Source organism: Amblyomma mixtum, chromosome 1 (genome assembly GCF_055824585.1).
Source record: "Amblyomma mixtum isolate Tamu chromosome 1, ASM5582458v1, whole genome shotgun sequence".
Taxonomy (NCBI): Eukaryota; Metazoa; Arthropoda; class Arachnida; order Ixodida; family Ixodidae; genus Amblyomma; species Amblyomma mixtum.
The window spans coordinates 8178838-8195972 of NC_143012.1; the positions used below are offsets into that span (position 1 = coordinate 8178838).

At 45.9% G+C, this 17135-nt stretch overlaps 1 protein-coding gene across 3 annotated transcripts; it reads right to left on the reverse strand.

Annotated features, from left to right (window-relative positions):
* Positions 1–311: 311 nt before the first annotated feature.
* On the reverse strand, positions 312–17098 carry LOC149365401 (serine/threonine-protein kinase PLK1-like). Of its 3 annotated transcripts, none has more exons than XM_089542203.1 (10): positions 16883–17098; positions 15503–15610; positions 15004–15120; positions 12100–12413; positions 9419–9618; positions 6733–6852; positions 6435–6515; positions 4169–4481; positions 2760–3006; positions 312–782 (listed from the first exon to the last, which is right to left on the reverse strand). In XM_089542203.1, the coding sequence occupies exons 1-10, from the start codon at positions 16997–16999 to the stop codon at positions 588–590; spliced, it is 1812 nt and encodes a 603-aa protein (XP_089398329.1). In that variant the 5' UTR covers positions 17000–17098; the 3' UTR covers positions 312–587. The 3 variants fall into 3 exon arrangements, with proteins under 3 accessions (XP_089398329.1, XP_089398323.1, XP_089398335.1); XM_089542197.1 differs by having other exon boundaries at positions 4169–4484; XM_089542209.1 differs by lacking the exon at positions 6435–6515 and having other exon boundaries at positions 4169–4484.
* Between the last annotated feature and the right edge of the window lie 37 nt (positions 17099–17135).

Sequence of the window (17135 nt, forward strand, 5' to 3'; positions counted from 1 at the left end):
GCAACTGCTGTTTTGGTGACCAATGTGATTTTCTGAAAACATGGTGAAAAAAAAAATATCTGCTCAAATTCAAAAATTCACGGCCGACAGCGTTAAAAGATTAAAAAGTGTTTTCATGAAGCACATGCCATTAGGCAAACGATAACCAAAAAAAAAAGGCCTAAAATTACATTCAGACACACACATACAGAAAGTAGAATCTGAACATGAAAAATAAAGCCATATTCCTACCAGTACTTGCAGTTTAATGTGCACGATATTAAATCGAAGATAGATATACTTTGCTGATATGCACGTCACAGGAAAAGCACTTGAATAGGCTGCAAAAAATAGAAGCCTTTATTTACAGCTGGACACAGACACACACAAAGCAGACATTCACCAAGAATGATGTCCAAGAATTAAAACACGCTAGAAAGACCAAGCACAGAAGAGAGACACACAGAAAAATAGTATTTACAATATGCCCAGCAGCAGTTCAGCACGCATGCATTTGTCATTAACAAGCAAGCCACCTTTGTCTTAAAGGCCTGAACGTGGTGCCGTTCTGAACATGGCAGCGCTTTTGCTGCTCCAAACGGTGGTCCTTAAGATGACGCAGAGGAGGCCAGCCTGTCCAGAATAGTGCGTGCATACTTGAGGCGCGAGAACAGGTCGGGTGGACAGCCTTGCTGGAGTGTCTCTAGCCGGTAGGTGTGGAAGACCCGGTTATTGTCAATGTAGGACACTGCAGCCATCAGTGGACACAAGATGATCTTGGTATGGTCCTGGAAGAAATTGATCTGAAAGAAAGCAAGACGCTGACATCAGAAAGTGCACTGCCATGAATGGGAGGGTGATCTGTTTGTTAGAAAACAAGGGGGAAGGAAGAAAGAAAAATTTACTGATCACCAACCAGCCAAAAAAAAAGCCAAACAATCTACAGTCGCCGACCGATTTTTGGGACTCGGCGGGACCCGAAAAATGGTCTGAATAATCGAACAGTCCAAAAAATCCGTGAACTTAAAAAAAACTTTTCTATGAAAAACTGGTTTTCAAAATCGTGAAAATCGTCGCTCGCTGTGCGAAGCAAGAAAAATCAGTTTTCATGGGGCAATGACGTTCGCGAAGACAGAGGTAACCCACGAGTAACCCAGGGGAAGACGAGTGCGGAAGCAAGCCACTCTCCGAATGCAGCACCCCCCCCCCCGTCAACCACGTTTACTGCCCCGCAGCGCGGTGTGCGTCGTCCAAAGCCGCGGCGGATGCTGTGCCATTTTCAATGCGATCGCACGCCCTTTGTAGACCATCTCGATGGCAATGGAGAGCATCTCATTTTCTCGAATGGCAACGATGGAGAACAAATAGCCAAGCCTATTCAAGCCAATCCGATTGCGCCCGCCGAGCCAATTCCGTTTCAATCCAAGATGGCGCCTTTCACAGTGGCGGCAAACGGGTTGGTAGTGGCAGCGATGCCCGCTCGCGTCTATATTAGGCTGAAATAAACTTTCGGTTGAAAAACGATCACCACAATATTGTTGGCATCTATTGTAGTCCGAAAATTCGAACTTTTAGACTCCGCAAAGTCCGAAATATTGGTCGTGAAAATGTACACATTTCTACAAGGTGTGCGGCGGTGCCTCAGCAAAGTCCGAAATGTCGTGCTAGTCCGAATTATTAGAGTCCGAAATATCGGTCGGTTACTGTATACTAAAATCCTGACAATTCAATTTCGGCTAATTTGAAATCCTCCAAAATGTGCAGGATTGGTGCAGTCCCATATTTTTTAATGTGAATTTCAATGCATAACTCAAACCGGAAGCTGACATCTGCCCGATTAATACCAAGATCTGGGGTGCTATGCAGGAGCGGCCGAGTTAGACTAAAAATTAGGAATACCCGAGTTAGACCAGAACCTAAAACCTAAAAGTAGAACCAGAAAGTAAAGTAAGAAGTAGAAAGTAAAACCAGAACCTAAAAGTAGCATGGGGTGTGAACAAATGTATTCATTATAAAATGAATACATTTCAAGTTTTGGTCAGGAAATTAAAATGTAGTTTACAGTGAGTTCATCACATACTTCACAGAGATGATTGTTTTGTCAGTAAGAAGCTTTCACACAGCTTTCACAGAAACTTCATGGTTCAAGAACAAAGAAAAAGAAGGTCATAAGACGCTGTTCATTCATTATTTCCAGATGCTTGCAGCAAGCAGACTGGTTGAAACCATAGATGACTATCTCAAAGGCAGAAAGGTTTGTGCACACTTCAAGACTGGCTGGGAGAGCGCGCTTGTAACTTTTCTGATAAACAAGTCAGCCATTAGAGAGAACGACTGAGCCTTGACTGCTATCGTACCCTCAAGCCAGCGTGCCATACCCTCACTTGACTGTTGGCAATCTTGCTCATAAGAACTTGCTACTGAAATTTGTTATAAGTGAGTTCAGTTATACAGTTAAACCTCAACTAAAGGAAATCTGTAAAATCTGCAAGTTTACTTTGTAATACTGAAATTATGCCACATCGAAATTCATCTCCTAGCACACTAAGAATCCACCAAAAAACACTGCAGATAACTCATGGGAAAAACCTTTGAGATTAAAGTGCTCGATTACTTCTGCCCTTTCTTCACCAGCAACAATGGCTTTACTAGTGCGTCACTTAGTTTTTTGTTTACTTATGCCAGTACTCAACGAAAATGATGTCCAAACCAAAACGTAGCAACCAGCAACAGGCTGTGGTTGCATCTGGAAAGGCAAAGAAGAAAGTCATAGGACTTACCTGCACTGTGCCATTGGTGAGGTAGAAAGAGATGGCCGAGCGTGTGCGCAGCCACGTCCCCAGGCAAGGCAGTCGGACCAAGTTGTCACATTCCCGTGGACTGACGTCCTCCCCCGTAGTGAGCAGGTACTGCTTCATGTAGCTGCAGAAGTACTTGAGGAGGGTGACTTTCTTCCCCAGCGTTGTCGGATACTGCTCCAGCGTGTGGTAGTGCTCTAGTCCGTTGTCATCAACGTACGTCACGCTCCTGTTGAAATAGGCAGCAACGGCATGAGTGCATGTACTGAACTAAGGTGACGATTTCGTTTAACACTTCGCGCAGACATGGGACGCAGATTAGAAGGTTCAAGGCATGTGGACTAGAAGCGCGTAAACTTGTTGCACTCTTGTACAGCATTAAATTTTGCCCAACATGCAGCTGCCCTCAACAGAATTCCCGCACACACACAAATCTATCGCTTAACAATGTGCTTGCAGCAATTCAACGCGATAAAGGTCAGACGTTGCACCACACCTCTTGAACTTAATTTTAACATAACGCAATTGATGTAAACGTAGTTGCACGTTTTTTTCTTTCAGATGGTGCAGTAGATAATTACAACACATGGATCACCAGGCGGTATTCGCCCAGAACCACTAAATTCACAACTGAATTTTTTCTCTCATGCTGTTTTAGTTTCCATTCTGTTCCAGTACTGAACAATGGCTGTGACGTGGGTTTTCAATTATAAATTTAGCAGTCATAGGCAAATATTACGCAGTAATCTATGTATACTAATGTCTAATGCATCATTTACAAAAGAAAAATATGTAAGCCGGAACTAGGCTTCAAGAATGCCATGAGATGCTATTTCCCATCCAATTTTCCCTTCCCTTAAGAGGGGACCCTGCTCTTGAAAAAAATTTTATTAATCTAGATATAGTAATGAAATTTTCAGGCCACATGTATTTTTGTGTGCTGATTTTAGATATGTCATTTAATTTCGTGTAAAACAATTCCTTGAGCACTTCTGCAATTTTTATGCAAGTATTTTGGGAAAACTTTTGCAGAAAATTTGCTGCAGGAAACTTGCTCAAATGCATGCCATTGGGTTCTCTTGACACCAAGGAATGCAATAAGGGTAAAATTATCATCCTGGCTATCCTAGAACATGAGTTATAGAGTTTTGAAGTTGTCACTTCAGAAACAGGAATACACACTTTTCTTCTCATTTCTGAAGCGACAAATTCAACTCTATAACTCAGGTTCTACAAAATTAAAGGACATATTTAGAATCAGCGCACAAAAATACATGTGGCCTGAAAATTTCATAACTGTGACTTCATTAATAAAAATTTTTTTTTTAAGACCAGTGTCCCCCCTTAAGGTTGCCGCATTTTCAGACAGGTGAGAATAAAAAAAAGCTCACACATTGTTGTTGAGGAGCACAACACGCGTGTTGTCGTTGAAGAGCACACCAATGCTGTTGTCACACAGCTGGTAGCCAAGGCCATACTTATCCGTGTAGTCAACCCACTTGCTGATCCAGAAGACCGGCACTGAGGCTGGGTCTTCGGCCTCGTCAGCCCCCTCGAAGCGACGCTCAGGTGGCCGGGTGCTGCACAGCTCCCGCAGGAGACGCTGCAGCTCGTTCAGGTGTGCCTCTCGCTGCCCTCCTTTCGGTGCAGGGCTTGACGCAGCTGCTGGTGCTGGAATCGGTGCTGGTACTGCGCCTGGTCTGGCTGCTGCACAGGGCAGGCAACACAGTACATGAGTACAGTCGTACTGTCCAGGGTTGCAAATAACGTGCAATTCCACAAGAAAGCGGCGTGCAGAAAAGGAGCAAGAGCCAGCAGCCATCACTGCATGATGAACTCTGCATGAAAAATGTGCCCAGAGAGACCACAAAAAGATTTTTTTCCGACATCTTGGATCCATGAACCATTAATATTGTGACGGACTAGAAGACGACGAAGCGGGCAGTGGCGCGGGACGGAGCGCCCGCGCTAGGCCAGCGGCCATTAAATCATCTCTTATCCATCATCCATCACACCTCATTCTTCGGCTGGCCGCCATGTAACATTTGGTGGAGGTGCAGGGGTGCCTTCATCGCCATCCTGGTCACGGAGCTTCGGCGTCCTGCGCCTGCCGTGGACGTCGGCTGTGAGTGCCTGGTCCGTGCCTGGTCCGTGCCCCAGCCCGCCCGACCTGAACCGACCTCGCCGCTCACCCCAGCCCCGTCCCCCGCCCGGACCACAAGACGCGACGAACTGACGACGTTGCCGCGACCGTAATGACCCGACCGACCCAAGACCCTGCCCACACATGAGGACACCGCCCCCCTGCCCCTGCCGTTCGGTGAGTCCAAAGACCTTGGCCGTCAGCTCCTGGCACCCTACGGCCCCCGATGCTTCATGGACCGGGACTCATTCACCTATCATCTCATAACAATATCATTAACAATAACCTAACAATATCAACAAATTAGACTAGGCACGTGCGAATATCCAGTAATTTTGAATATTAGATCAAATAGTTAAGTATTCGACATTCAATTTGACCTGAATGTCTGATGTTTGAAATCTCGAAGTACTATTCGCCTCAAGCAAATACAGTTTCTGGAACTCTAGCTGCGCGCAGGCAAAGAAAGCCCCGACAGGGCACGGCACCCAGATCTGCACCTGCCCTGTGTCGGCAGCCGCACTACCCGCGGTGTGCACGCGCCACAACCAGCATGGCTGGCATGCACCAATAGAGATTTTAGCATGGTTCGATCTGCTTCGACGCACCACCAATTTGCATAAGCTGATGGGTCCAGACAGGATAGACGTGCAAACAGCTGGCCGGCGACCTGTGCATACATGGTGACCTGCGAATGTGCATTTGGTGTCTGTACACCTTCAGGAGAGTTTTCCTTGAAGCAAAAAAAAACTGGATACCACACACAAACTGAATGCTGTGAAGAAGCAGACTAATCGATGCAAGAAGCTTGGCACTGTGCCACAGACCACTTAGGATTGAAGCGAGATTACAGAGCTCGAACAGCAGTGACCGATAACACACCTAGCAGGTAATAGCTGCTACTTGGAAGACACCAATACAAGGTTGAGGACGTCCAGACATGGCTCAAGGATCCCAGAGTGCAAATTAGTCCCCCAAATTCACCACTGCCTCTCAAGTGACAAGATTTGTAGCAAGTGCTCACTTGCCTCTAGGTTTCATCAAAGAAACGGAATTATAGATGGCAGTGAGGAAGAAGCTACGGACAAGGAAGGTTGAATCGTGGAAAAATCAGGCGAACAATCCTTACATTAATAACAATAGTATTTTAAACCCCAATGACATGGTTGGGAACAAGAGGAAGCATTTAGACTGTGAGAACGTGCAAGCACTGATTCTATGGAATTTGATAATATATTGGCAGAAAGCATGATTTCAATCAAGATTTAACTGCATTTACCACAGACTCGTGCATACAAAGCTCACTGCAATTAGGCTTAAAACATAACTGAATGGTGAAAGTGAAAATATTTTTCAATTCACATCCAATAATACAATTTAATCCTGTAAGTAAGGCCTGTGATGGCAATTCCTAAGGTGACCTGAACAATTCATTTAAGCGCCCAAGGAACTTCTAACACTAAATACGCCCTTCCTCTGATAGGAAATGAAATTGAACAAGAAACACTACACACGTTGATGGGGCTTCAGGCTCTGCACTGGCTTCACCTCCTTTTCTGGATGATTTCTAATTGGAGTAACCTTGGCCTCCAGCTCTGGAAAAGTAAAAGCATGATGCTGAGGCACTGAGTTTCTGTGGGAAGAGCAACACATGAAATCTTGGCACTATTCAACTCCGCATTGAACTCAAGCAGGTCTCGTCTTTGTGTCCTCTTGCTTTGTCTGTCGTCTTGTTCGCGCCGTACCCTCCCACAGGTCTGTCTATATCACAAATAATTCATGTTGCAACGCTAGCATGCAAGGTCGACTCACCACGGCCTTCATTTCGCTCCAGCAGGGGCCTGCGGCCACCAATGGTCAGGGTGGCATTGAGGGTGTCAAAGCGAGGCTCTGTCGCCAAGCAGGACGTTGGCAGGCGTGAAGGCAACGGTCCTAAAAAAGAAGAGTCATATTGAAGGACAGAGCAGAGAAGACGCCATCACACAGAACCAACCACACTGCATCAATCAACGCATTGTTCCACGCATGAACCAGTGTGCTGCGTGAAGCAACTCGCTGGCCCCATCAGCAGCAAAGATGGCAGCCGTTTCACCCAAGCAACACAAGTTCTGTTTACGTATACTCACCACTGAAAGGCAGTTTTTGCTTCTATATATACAGTCAAGCCTGCTTATAACGAACATGATCGTCACGTGGCATTCATTCATTATATTCGGATGTTTACAGCAAGTAGATTGGCCATAATACAGGTGACTATACTCGAATCTGTATTCACGTAATTACCGTAAAAACCCGCGTATAATACGAGGTTTTTTTTCCCATAATTAGCGTCCTAAATTTCCGCCTCGTACTATTTGCGGATCCCGAACAAAAATTTTCGAAGTTGCTCGAAGTTTTGGTTTCGTTTTTGCGGCGTGGCTATGGCTTGGCTTCGCTATTGGCGCGTGGCTACGGCTTGGCTTCGTTACTCTCGACAAACGACGTCACGACATTGTTTCTTTGTTGATCCGTTGGGTGCGCCGGGGGGGTCGCGGTGTGCCGTGCGCCTGTTGACAACGCACGTGCTCGCATGTAAGGCACGCTTCGTGAAGTGGATATTGTTTTAGAGAGCACGATGTCACGGTCTCGAAAACAGTACTCGGCTACTTTCAAGCGATTTTGGCTGCGGAGAACATCGGCAACGGTGCGGCCGGGAGGCAGTTTGGTGTCGTTGAAGGAAGCATTCGTGGATGGCCACAACAGAAAGAAGCCCTTTTCGCGTGCAGCGGAACGCGACAAAGCTTTCGCGGCCGTTTGATGGTTGTGTAAAGAAACCGTTCAAGGACGCAGTCAGGCAGAGCTACGCAGAGTGGATGCGCTCAGGTGAGCCTGCAGTGACGCCAACCGGGCGGCTGAAGCGGGCTTAAGAAGTGCGGCACCTCGAACGCCCTCGATGGCACGGAAGATGAGTACATTTGGGATGATTTGTCGGACAAAGAAGTGTCCGAAGAAAGCGCTACTGAAGAACAAAGTAATTGAAGTGAAGTGCGGGATGCGATTTGAATAAATGTCTTCTATGAGCTTGTGTTACTCGTATTATACGTGGGTGAAACTTTTTTTCCCATTTCGCGTCTCTAAAACTTAGCCCCGTATTATATTCGGGTTCGTATTATACGCGGGTTTTTACGGTAACACACCAGCTACATTTGCTATCAAAACACATACCGTATAAACGCTTGTAAGGGCCACACCAAGTTTTCCTGAAGAAAATATTAAAAAAAAGATCTGTGTATGGGCCACACCCGAACTTTCCACAACTCACGCGGGAATAGTCTTCGAAATGCATGCGCCATGGCCTCCATGATCAGCTCCAGCTGTGAGCAAAAGCGTGCTTGATCGTAGTGGCCGCGCACAGGAGCTTCTAGGTGGCGCTCATAGATGGTGCCCGAGGCCACGGCCCATCATCATCAGCTTCTTCCTCTGCCGCGAGCTCCCGCTATCTAGATCGGCATCAGTATAGCCAGCCTCAGCTTGTTGTGGTTGTCAGGGGAGTGGGAGTTGTTTCTGGTCCATGGGATTTTAACGTACCAAAGCGACTTGGGCTATGAGGGACGCCGTAGTGCAGGGCTTCGGAAATTTCAACCACCTGGGGTTCTTTAACGTGCACTGACATCGCACAGTACACGGGCCTGCAGGGGTTCGCCTCCATCAAGACTCCACTGCCGCAGCTGGGATTGAACACTCGTCTTTCGGGTCAGCAGCTGAGCGCCATAACCACTGGGTGAAGAGGATGACATGGGGCTTCGAATGGGTGTGAACACGAGGGCACGTTGGACTGGAGTATAACGGTCACGTAGGACTTGCACAGTAAACGGGCCTCTAGCATCTCGTCTACAGGCAGTGGAGTTGTGGTAGCGTGTTAGTTAACTGTAGTTGTGGCTTTCGCGTGTTGCCAACGGCTGTTGCAGTTTTAAATCGATAGGCAAGCACCTTAATAGCTACAGGGCTGGGAGTTAGCTCTCGAACACGGCAAGCGTGTGGTGGGCAGGATATTCGACGTGGCCGACAAGTGCGCCCGATGATCGTGCAACCAAAAGGGTGCACTGAGAAACAAGCTGCAAAAAGCGTGCTTTCCGAGGCAAGCCGTGCGAGTACCCCGAACTGAAAGAAGAGCTGCTCTGCTATGTGATGAAAGTGCGAAACAACGGCTCCGCGTTGACAGTGGACATGCTGCGCGGCTTCCTTTGGGATGATCATGCACCAGAGCACAGCACCAGCTCAGTCAAAATACTCCGCGAGTGATGACTGAACGCAGAATAAATGCCGCTCATTCCCTGATTGGTGTTTTTACTTAAAACACACCAATCGCACATCGCGTGTATGGACCGCACCCTGAAAATTGGCCCCCAAATCTGGAAAATAAGTGCAGCCCTTGGGCACGTTTATACGGTAGTCATCAAGAATGCATTACTATAGTGCACAGCTTTCGTCCAAACAGCCACAGTGCAGAAGAACCTACCACAGGTCATGAAGTCATCCTGCAGAATGGCCTCGATGTTTGGTCTCCTCTCTGGCTCTGGTTGCAGCATCCTCCGTATGAGAGCACGTGCAGGGGAGCTCACCGTCGAAGGAACATGGTATTCGTTTTTCTTGATGCGCACGTACGTTTCCTTCAGTGTGGGAGTCTCGAACGGAGGTCGCCCAACGAGCAGCGTGAAACTGCGTAGAAATGACATGCATTGGTTACTTAGGTACTTCTCTCGTTTGACAATGAGAGGACAGCAATGGCCTGGAAACACAGATCGGAACTATCCCATGCAAGTAGCAGCACTTCCATGGCTTTAGAACCCTGAACACCGAGGCTCCGGAAAAACCTGCACTGGCATTTAAAGGTGCACTGAAGAGGAATCTGAGCTCGTCTTTTTGCCGCGGGAACCCGATCTACACGTTCCGAGCATTCTGAAAAACTGCGACTTATTGCCCTGTGTGGCCGATTTCCCTAATTAAATCAAATTAACGCCCGGCTCCCGCCTTTTTTTTTTAATTCTGCCTCGTACGGTGGGCGGAGTCGACCAACACGGGGAATGCCTTTCAGCTAGCTCCGTGGAGGCTTTGCTTTCGCTTCATTTTGTTTTTTAGGTTTCTGTGAATAAAGTTGCATTTGCAGATAATATAACCGCAAAATAAGCCCGCAGAAATAAAAATACGCGCGGACTATTTGCTTATACGGACTACTACGTATTACTCCGCCGATGGCAGAGCGGCAAGCCGCCACGGGACTGGGTGAAAGGCACTCCCTGCGTTGGTCGACTCCACCCACCGTACGAGGCAGAATTAAAAAAAAAAGGCGGGAGCCGGGCGTTAATTTGATTTAATTGCGGAAATCGGCCACACAGGGCAATAAATCGGGGTTTCTAAGAATGCTCGGAACGTGTAGATTGAGTTCCCGCGGCAAAAAGACGAGTTCAGATTCCTCTTCAGTGCACCTTTAAGGCATCCCCAGCATTATGTCCACGAAACCCACTTGACAGCTTTTAACAGCTTGCACTAGTCTGCTATTAGTCTGCTATGACCCATTGCAGAAACTGCCACTTGCATGGCAGAAAAAAGAAATGAACTGCAGCTAGCACTCTGCAAGGATATCTGCCTGCTTGCAGAAGACACCTTACACTAATACGCACATCACCAGAGGGTCCTTTGTCTACGCATTTGTCTACATCTCCATCAGTGTCTCGGTGCAATGCAAGAACTATGATGTGAAATCAACTACAGTTAGGTGGGTCTCAAGTCTACAGTAAAGCACCACTACACACTGTTCCTAAGGAAGCAGTCCATTGCGAAAGCTCTTCTTGGTAATGAAAGAAAGGTATTCGAGAGAAAATCAAATCAAACAGCAACTTTTATGCTATCGACTTGTTTAAAGGGACACCGAGGAGAACATGTTTGTTCTCAGCAAAGTGATTTTATAGCTCATCCTGTGTATGTCCAGCACGACAGGTTGGCACCCACACCAAAAAGCACTGAATGGCCACTTAGCCTAGCCTCTAGGACCCGTACCTAAGAAAGCATTGATGTTATGCACTGAACTTGTGAAATAGTCTGGTGATGGCAATACTTGTGCTTCATTTTACGGCGTTTTACAATGTACAAAATCTCCATTTTCGGTGAAGGCAGCGAGTGTCATTAGAATGTTGTAATTTACTGATACAGGCCAACTTCAATTTGTTTGCAGTGTCCCTTTGATGGCACAAAACATTGTTACACGAATCTTGTTACAGAAAAAATTTCTAAGAATTGTTGAAAATGTTTCGCATACCTACCATACGGCCGCACTTTTCTTAAAGTATAACTTACTTCCAATTACTAAGCTTTATGACTATCGTCTGAGCAAGTGTGTGAAAAACGAGGTGTTGAAGAATATATCTTTTCTTTCCAAATTAGCTGGTTTAGAAAAGCGAGATGCAATGTACAACACAAGAAATATAGCACAATGGAACGTAAAAACATACAGAACTTTCTATGGTAATCAAACATTAGAAAATAAACTACCACGACTTCTTAACAAACTCGCACAAAACGATATTGATCTCCAAAATACAACACGCCACAAACTGTTCGAGTATTTTTTACACTACACCTAACCTTTTTTTTCTGTGATTTGTTTACCTAATTCTTCTTTCTTTCACCATCATTGTAAGTTTTCTTTCCAGCCAGGACAATGCTGTTGATTTTATGCTGACTACTGTAACCTGATAACAGCTCTGCTATATGTATTTTTTCCTTTGTTATCTGTATTTCCTGTATTTTCTTTTTTTTTCGTGTGTGTGAAAAAAGAAAAAAAACCACTGCATTGCTGTCAAAGTGGGGGCCCGTGGCCTTGTCAAGCTGTCAAACGGCAGCTTTTACTACGGGTCCCCGCCATCATCTGTACCATGGTGGCAAAATAAAATTTGAATTTGAATTTGAATTAAAATGTATTTCGTTCAGAGCTGCGATTGGTTGACAGCGCAGTAACCTGCAGACTATCAGCGATTGTTGCAAACTGCTTTTTATTTTTGTGTTTTGCAAGTTGTATACTATTATAGCCAAGCAAAATTTCCTGTACTATACGCACAGCCCAATATGGCGGCACCCACAGACCTCTTCTTGAAAAGGTCTATAACAACTCCCAAAGCACCAAAAACCTCCAAAAGCACTCACAGAATGCAACCGATGGACCAGATGTCGACCTCATAACTGTGCCCCTTCTTGGCCAGGATCTCTGGGGCGATGTAGTTGGGGGTGCCACACAGGGTCTTCTTTCGCTCCCCCTCGTAGTCAAGACGGGTGGCAAGCCCAAAGTCTCCCACTTTGAGCTCCATGCTTTCATTTAGCAGCAGGTTGCCAAGCTTCAGGTCACGATGAATGACCCGCTGCTGCACCAGATACCGGCAAGCAAGAAGGAGCTGGTGCAGAAAATACCGCACCTCTGGCTCAGTCAGAGTCTTTCGACGCCGGTGCATCTCCATCAGAGACTGGAAGATGAAAGCAGAAAAAACTTCTTTACACATGCACTACCCAGCTTGTGTCATGTAAGACACAGGCTCTCAAAATGTGAAGCTTTCTTTCTTCTGCATGCAAACATACACATTTCCACACAGCATTCTAAATATATTTTTCAGCTTATTTATCCAAAGAGAGTCAAGCTGTCAGCTATGAGAGGAGAAGGCGGCCCCATGGAAGCTCCCTCGTTGCAAAAGCTAACCCCAAGAATGAGTGTACTGTTTTAACATTCAGAATTTATCAGTTTCCCAATTTTAATTATGCAGTAATTGGATTTCTCTCAATAAATCCAATTTCACAGTTCTGTAATGTACAGAGCCCTAACGACACAGTAGTGAAAGTTCTAACTTTTGTTTGATGTTTTTAATGACTGGTCATTGCAGTGTTATGGGTTTCTGAAGATTCACGTACTCCAGAGGTTCTCAAACTAGCTCCCACAATTCTCTTTGGGGTTCCCCGAGCATCTAAACCAACCCATGTATGCCTCAAACCTCACCCTTCCTTTCAACCATTTAATTTTGGGACTACCATTCATTGCTGCGTCTAATACCCCTGTCACAAGGGCAAGTTTAGTGACACTTTAACGAAGTGCACTTCTCCAGAACTAGTGACACTTTCGGGGCGTGCTGCTACACGGAAAAATAAAGTGTCATTCGTAATTGATGGTGGTGACGATGGCTTTTCAAGTAAGGCACAAAAAATATTACTTTTCACGCTTCAAAGCTTTAATGTAAAGTTAATGTACAGTAGATTGCAAACTGCAAGCACTTTTTTATGATTATCAAGGAGCCTTGTGCAATATTGTGACTGTTGCACCGCCACACCGAAACGGTTGCAGATGGTTGCTACCATGGTTGCTACGGTCGTCATGCTAGCCGCCATAGCCATACCACTGCGGCTGCCTAAAAAATTATTGCAGCTGAAACAAGAATGTCGGAATATGTGCAGTATATATATTTAATGGCAACGCAAATAAGTTTACATGAACAAGAGGGCAAGAAAAATTAGCTGCGTTCAATAAAACGCCATTTTTATTGCCGACGTTGTATTCTAATTTCGAAACGCTGCTACCGAGGCTATACACTTCGCCCCTCGGGAAAAGTGAAGTGAGTTCCCTAAACTCACTTCTTGCCGAGTGCATTCAGCAGCGAGTGTCATTAAAGTTCATCGTGTGACACGATGCGAATGACACTACAGGAGAGTGTCACTCGTTGAAAATGACACTAAACTTGCTCGTCTGACAGGGGTATAAGTCAACTCTGAATATCAGTTGACCCCTCAACTCCTCGCTGGCCCTGCCCCAACCCGCTGCACTTAGTTTTGTAGTTTCTCGTGAAATTGCATCATGGCACACACACAACTCAAAGCAGTAAACGCGTAATGATGCAGTCAGAAGCAAATGGGCATCAAAAGAAGAAAGCTGAGCTCCATCTGCATTCCTCACTCGCATGCAGCTCGAATGACTAGCATGAAATCGACTGCCAATTAATGCGGATTCTGGTGCAGCATCCAAGGAAGCGACCACCAGCATGAATGAGCTTAGCACACTATTCGAATCATCTTCAGCCGGAACAGATCTGCTGACGAATAAATTTTTTTTTTATGCATGGAACTCCATAACTCCACGCGTCCTGTCAGAAACTGCAACCGAAGTGGAGCACATACTAGCCACCACTCGTCCAGGACTACTATAGAACCCGCAAATAGGACAGCCCCGTGTATAGGTCGACACACCAAATTCAGATGGTCGACTTTCGAACCAAAGGTTTACTCCTACATGCAAATAAACGGTAATCGCACTACCTGTTCATTACAAGCAGTTTCACTATGGAGCCAGTCATTAAATGAATTTGGGCATTTCTTGAGGTGCCATGCGTCTGCATGCTTCTTTCTGCATTGCATGCATTTTGGGCAAAAAGGAATGTGAAGCCAGGACACCTGGGCTTCCTCTGCACCTTTCGAAAGTCATTAGCGTTCCTCACAGCTAAAAACATTGACAACCACTCACATACTGGAATGAAACTTCTACTGATGGCCTTCTTGTCAATCCTGATCACCTCCATTACCATCTCATTCCTATGCAAGCAAATTTTTAAGCTCACCATTTCCACGGCCTCAGTTCAAGCAATTTCTAAGGGCAACACTGAATTTGAGGCGCCATAAACATTACCCACATGTTGATGTTCACTCCCAACTTTGCTGAACATGAATTTCAGGCTTGTTTTACTTCATTATAAACTGATTACCGGAGGCATTATTTCCAATTGCTAATTTGGTCATTCAGTGCAAGTGTTTCCATTAATGTACGTGACGTAATCACTGCGTCAGGTGGAGCACTGCATGACAAAATCCTCAATTCTAAACCAACCTAGCAGTTTCATACCTCATGTTCTTAAAAAACTATCGGCTTAGACTCGAATAAATATGGTATACTGGCATTGTATTCTGCAGCGCAATAATTTATCCTCTGCATGCTTCATAGCTATGGAAGAGTTGGAAGGCACTACTGAGACAGTACATACGAAAAGGCGCATAAAGAATACCGGGGAATGAAAAACGTACTCGTCGGCTGCACAACTCCAGGATGATGTAGACATTTCTGTCATCTTCAAAGTAACTGTGGAAGCCTACGATGTGCTTGTGGTTAAGGCTCCTATGAATCTGGATTTCCTGAGCCATCTGAACACAAAACAAAACATGAATGAGATAATATGCACTCCATCACACAAAAGAGGCAAAAATGAAAGAAAGCCATTACTGCAGCACATCCAGTAGAATACAAAAAAAGAAACAGCATTTGGCAACAGGCCATGGTTCTCTAGCACTATTATTCTGGCAACAAATCACAAAAGCAACAGGTATCCACAATGTCAAACAAATTGAAAGCGCAAAATTGTTTGCCTTATAGTTTCAACAAGGATACTGCTAATCCAGGCCCTAGCCCAGTACTTTGCTAGAACAATTTTTTAAAGGAAGAATAAATACCTAATATAGAGCAACATAAAACAAGTCATGCTTAGCTGTCCTAAAGTTCAAAAAAACAATTACAGATATTACGAACCTTTTCTTTTTGGTGAGACTTGACAAGGAGAGCCTTGGAGACCACTTTGCCAGCATAGACTGTATTTGTAGTCTTTTCCACCAGTTCGTAGCATTTTGCAAAACCGCCCTGAGAAAGAAATACCTGGTCATGTTCTACCCCCTACAGTAGGGCATCTTCATATGAAGACAGCACACCCAAACAGCTACTGCCAAGTTTTAGTCTCACTCTAGCTCCAAATATTCGGTTTGATTTGGTTTGGTTTATGGGGGGTTTAACGTCCCAAAGCGACTGAGGCTATGAGAGACGCCGTAGTGAAGGGCTCCGGAAATTTCGACCACCTGGTGTTCTTTAACGTGCACTGACATCGCACAGCACACGGGCCTCTAGAATTTCGCCCTCAAGAAATTCAGCCGCCGCTGCCGGGATCGAACCCGCGTCTTTCGGGCCAGCAGCCGAGCGCCGTAACCACTGAGCCACCGCGGCGGGGCCCAAATATTCGGTGTATACATACTTTACTATTCCTAAGTTATAATTTGATACCCAAAATACTTGTTTACTAGGGTGGATTTTTTGCCACTCGAGCTGCACAGCACACAAAGCAATGATACCGAGGCGGCAACTATGGCGTCATTTACCAACGGCCCTGGGTTCGTTATCGCAATTTTCACGCTCAGCGGAAACCGCGTCTACGCCTTGCGAACACTGAACCTTCCTGGCCCTCAGTATTCGTCGGTCGCCCACGTGTGGTGGCTTCCTTAAAAGGAGGTGAGACACTGCATTGTGGAAAGACTTGCTGGAGCGCTGCGAGTCGGCGCACCGACAGTGAAAACCGGCTTCAATTCGGAGTAGCCTCCATCTTGCAGAAGCCGTGTGTGGGCCAGACACGTCGGTTGCCCTTATTTTCTTTGAACGACGTAGTGAGGTGCTGGTTTACCAGCAACTACAAGACAAGGCCGAGCTAAAACAGTGTTACGAATACAAATCTCTAGCAGCAGCGTAGTACAGCTGCGCAGTTTCACCAAATTTCCCAAAACAACTGGAAATTCCGAGAACAATAATTCCACATAACAAGGTCCACATAGAACCTTGCCTCGAGGGGCGGTAGTAGCGCAAAGACATAACGTGTAATGCAGTTGGGAGGGCTGGACCTGTAGGGCTATCATGTCGCCGGGCAAAAAGTGCACAAAATTTTTTCACGAAATTCTCTCGGGCGTAAACACGAGGGAAAACAAACAAGCAGTGTGGAAGCAGTAAGCGAAGTACTACCTGCCAGCACTGCGTACGGCGAACTTCAGTAATTTGCATTCTGGGTCCGGAGCCCTACCTCAAAAAATGGTGTTCCACGGCATGGAACCATGGTAGGCAGAAATATCGTCCGTCGAAAGCCCGTGCACTCACCTTGCCAAGAAATTTGCCGCGGACATATTCTCGCTTGCCTTTCTTGTCAACGACGACTTCGGGAAGGTCCCTGGTTGCGGTAGAGGCAGTTTTTGTCGGGATGGCGGAAGCCATCATGCACACCCAAACCCTTGCTCACGGTTAAAAACCCCAACAGCCCCAACGAACAAGCACTCTTGCAAGCTAGTTCAAAATTGCCACAACCGTCAACTAGGAACCAGGGTTGCCAGGTCCAAAGAAAGAAAAGTCGCCA

Bases quoted from the DNA above. Each gene is read 5' to 3' on its own strand.
- LOC149365401 (XM_089542197.1), bottom strand. From the start codon at position 16,999: ATGATGGCTTCCGCCATCCCGACAAAAACTGCCTCTACCGCAACCAGG. The intron at 9,619-12,099 runs GTGAGTGCTTTT...ATTTCTACGCAG, and splicing joins TGGTCCATCGGTTGCATTCT to TTTCACGCTGCTCGTTGGGC. The intron at 6,853-9,418 runs GTAGGTTCTTCT...CTTCTTTTTTAG, and splicing joins GGATGACTTCATGACCTGTG to GACCGTTGCCTTCACGCCTG.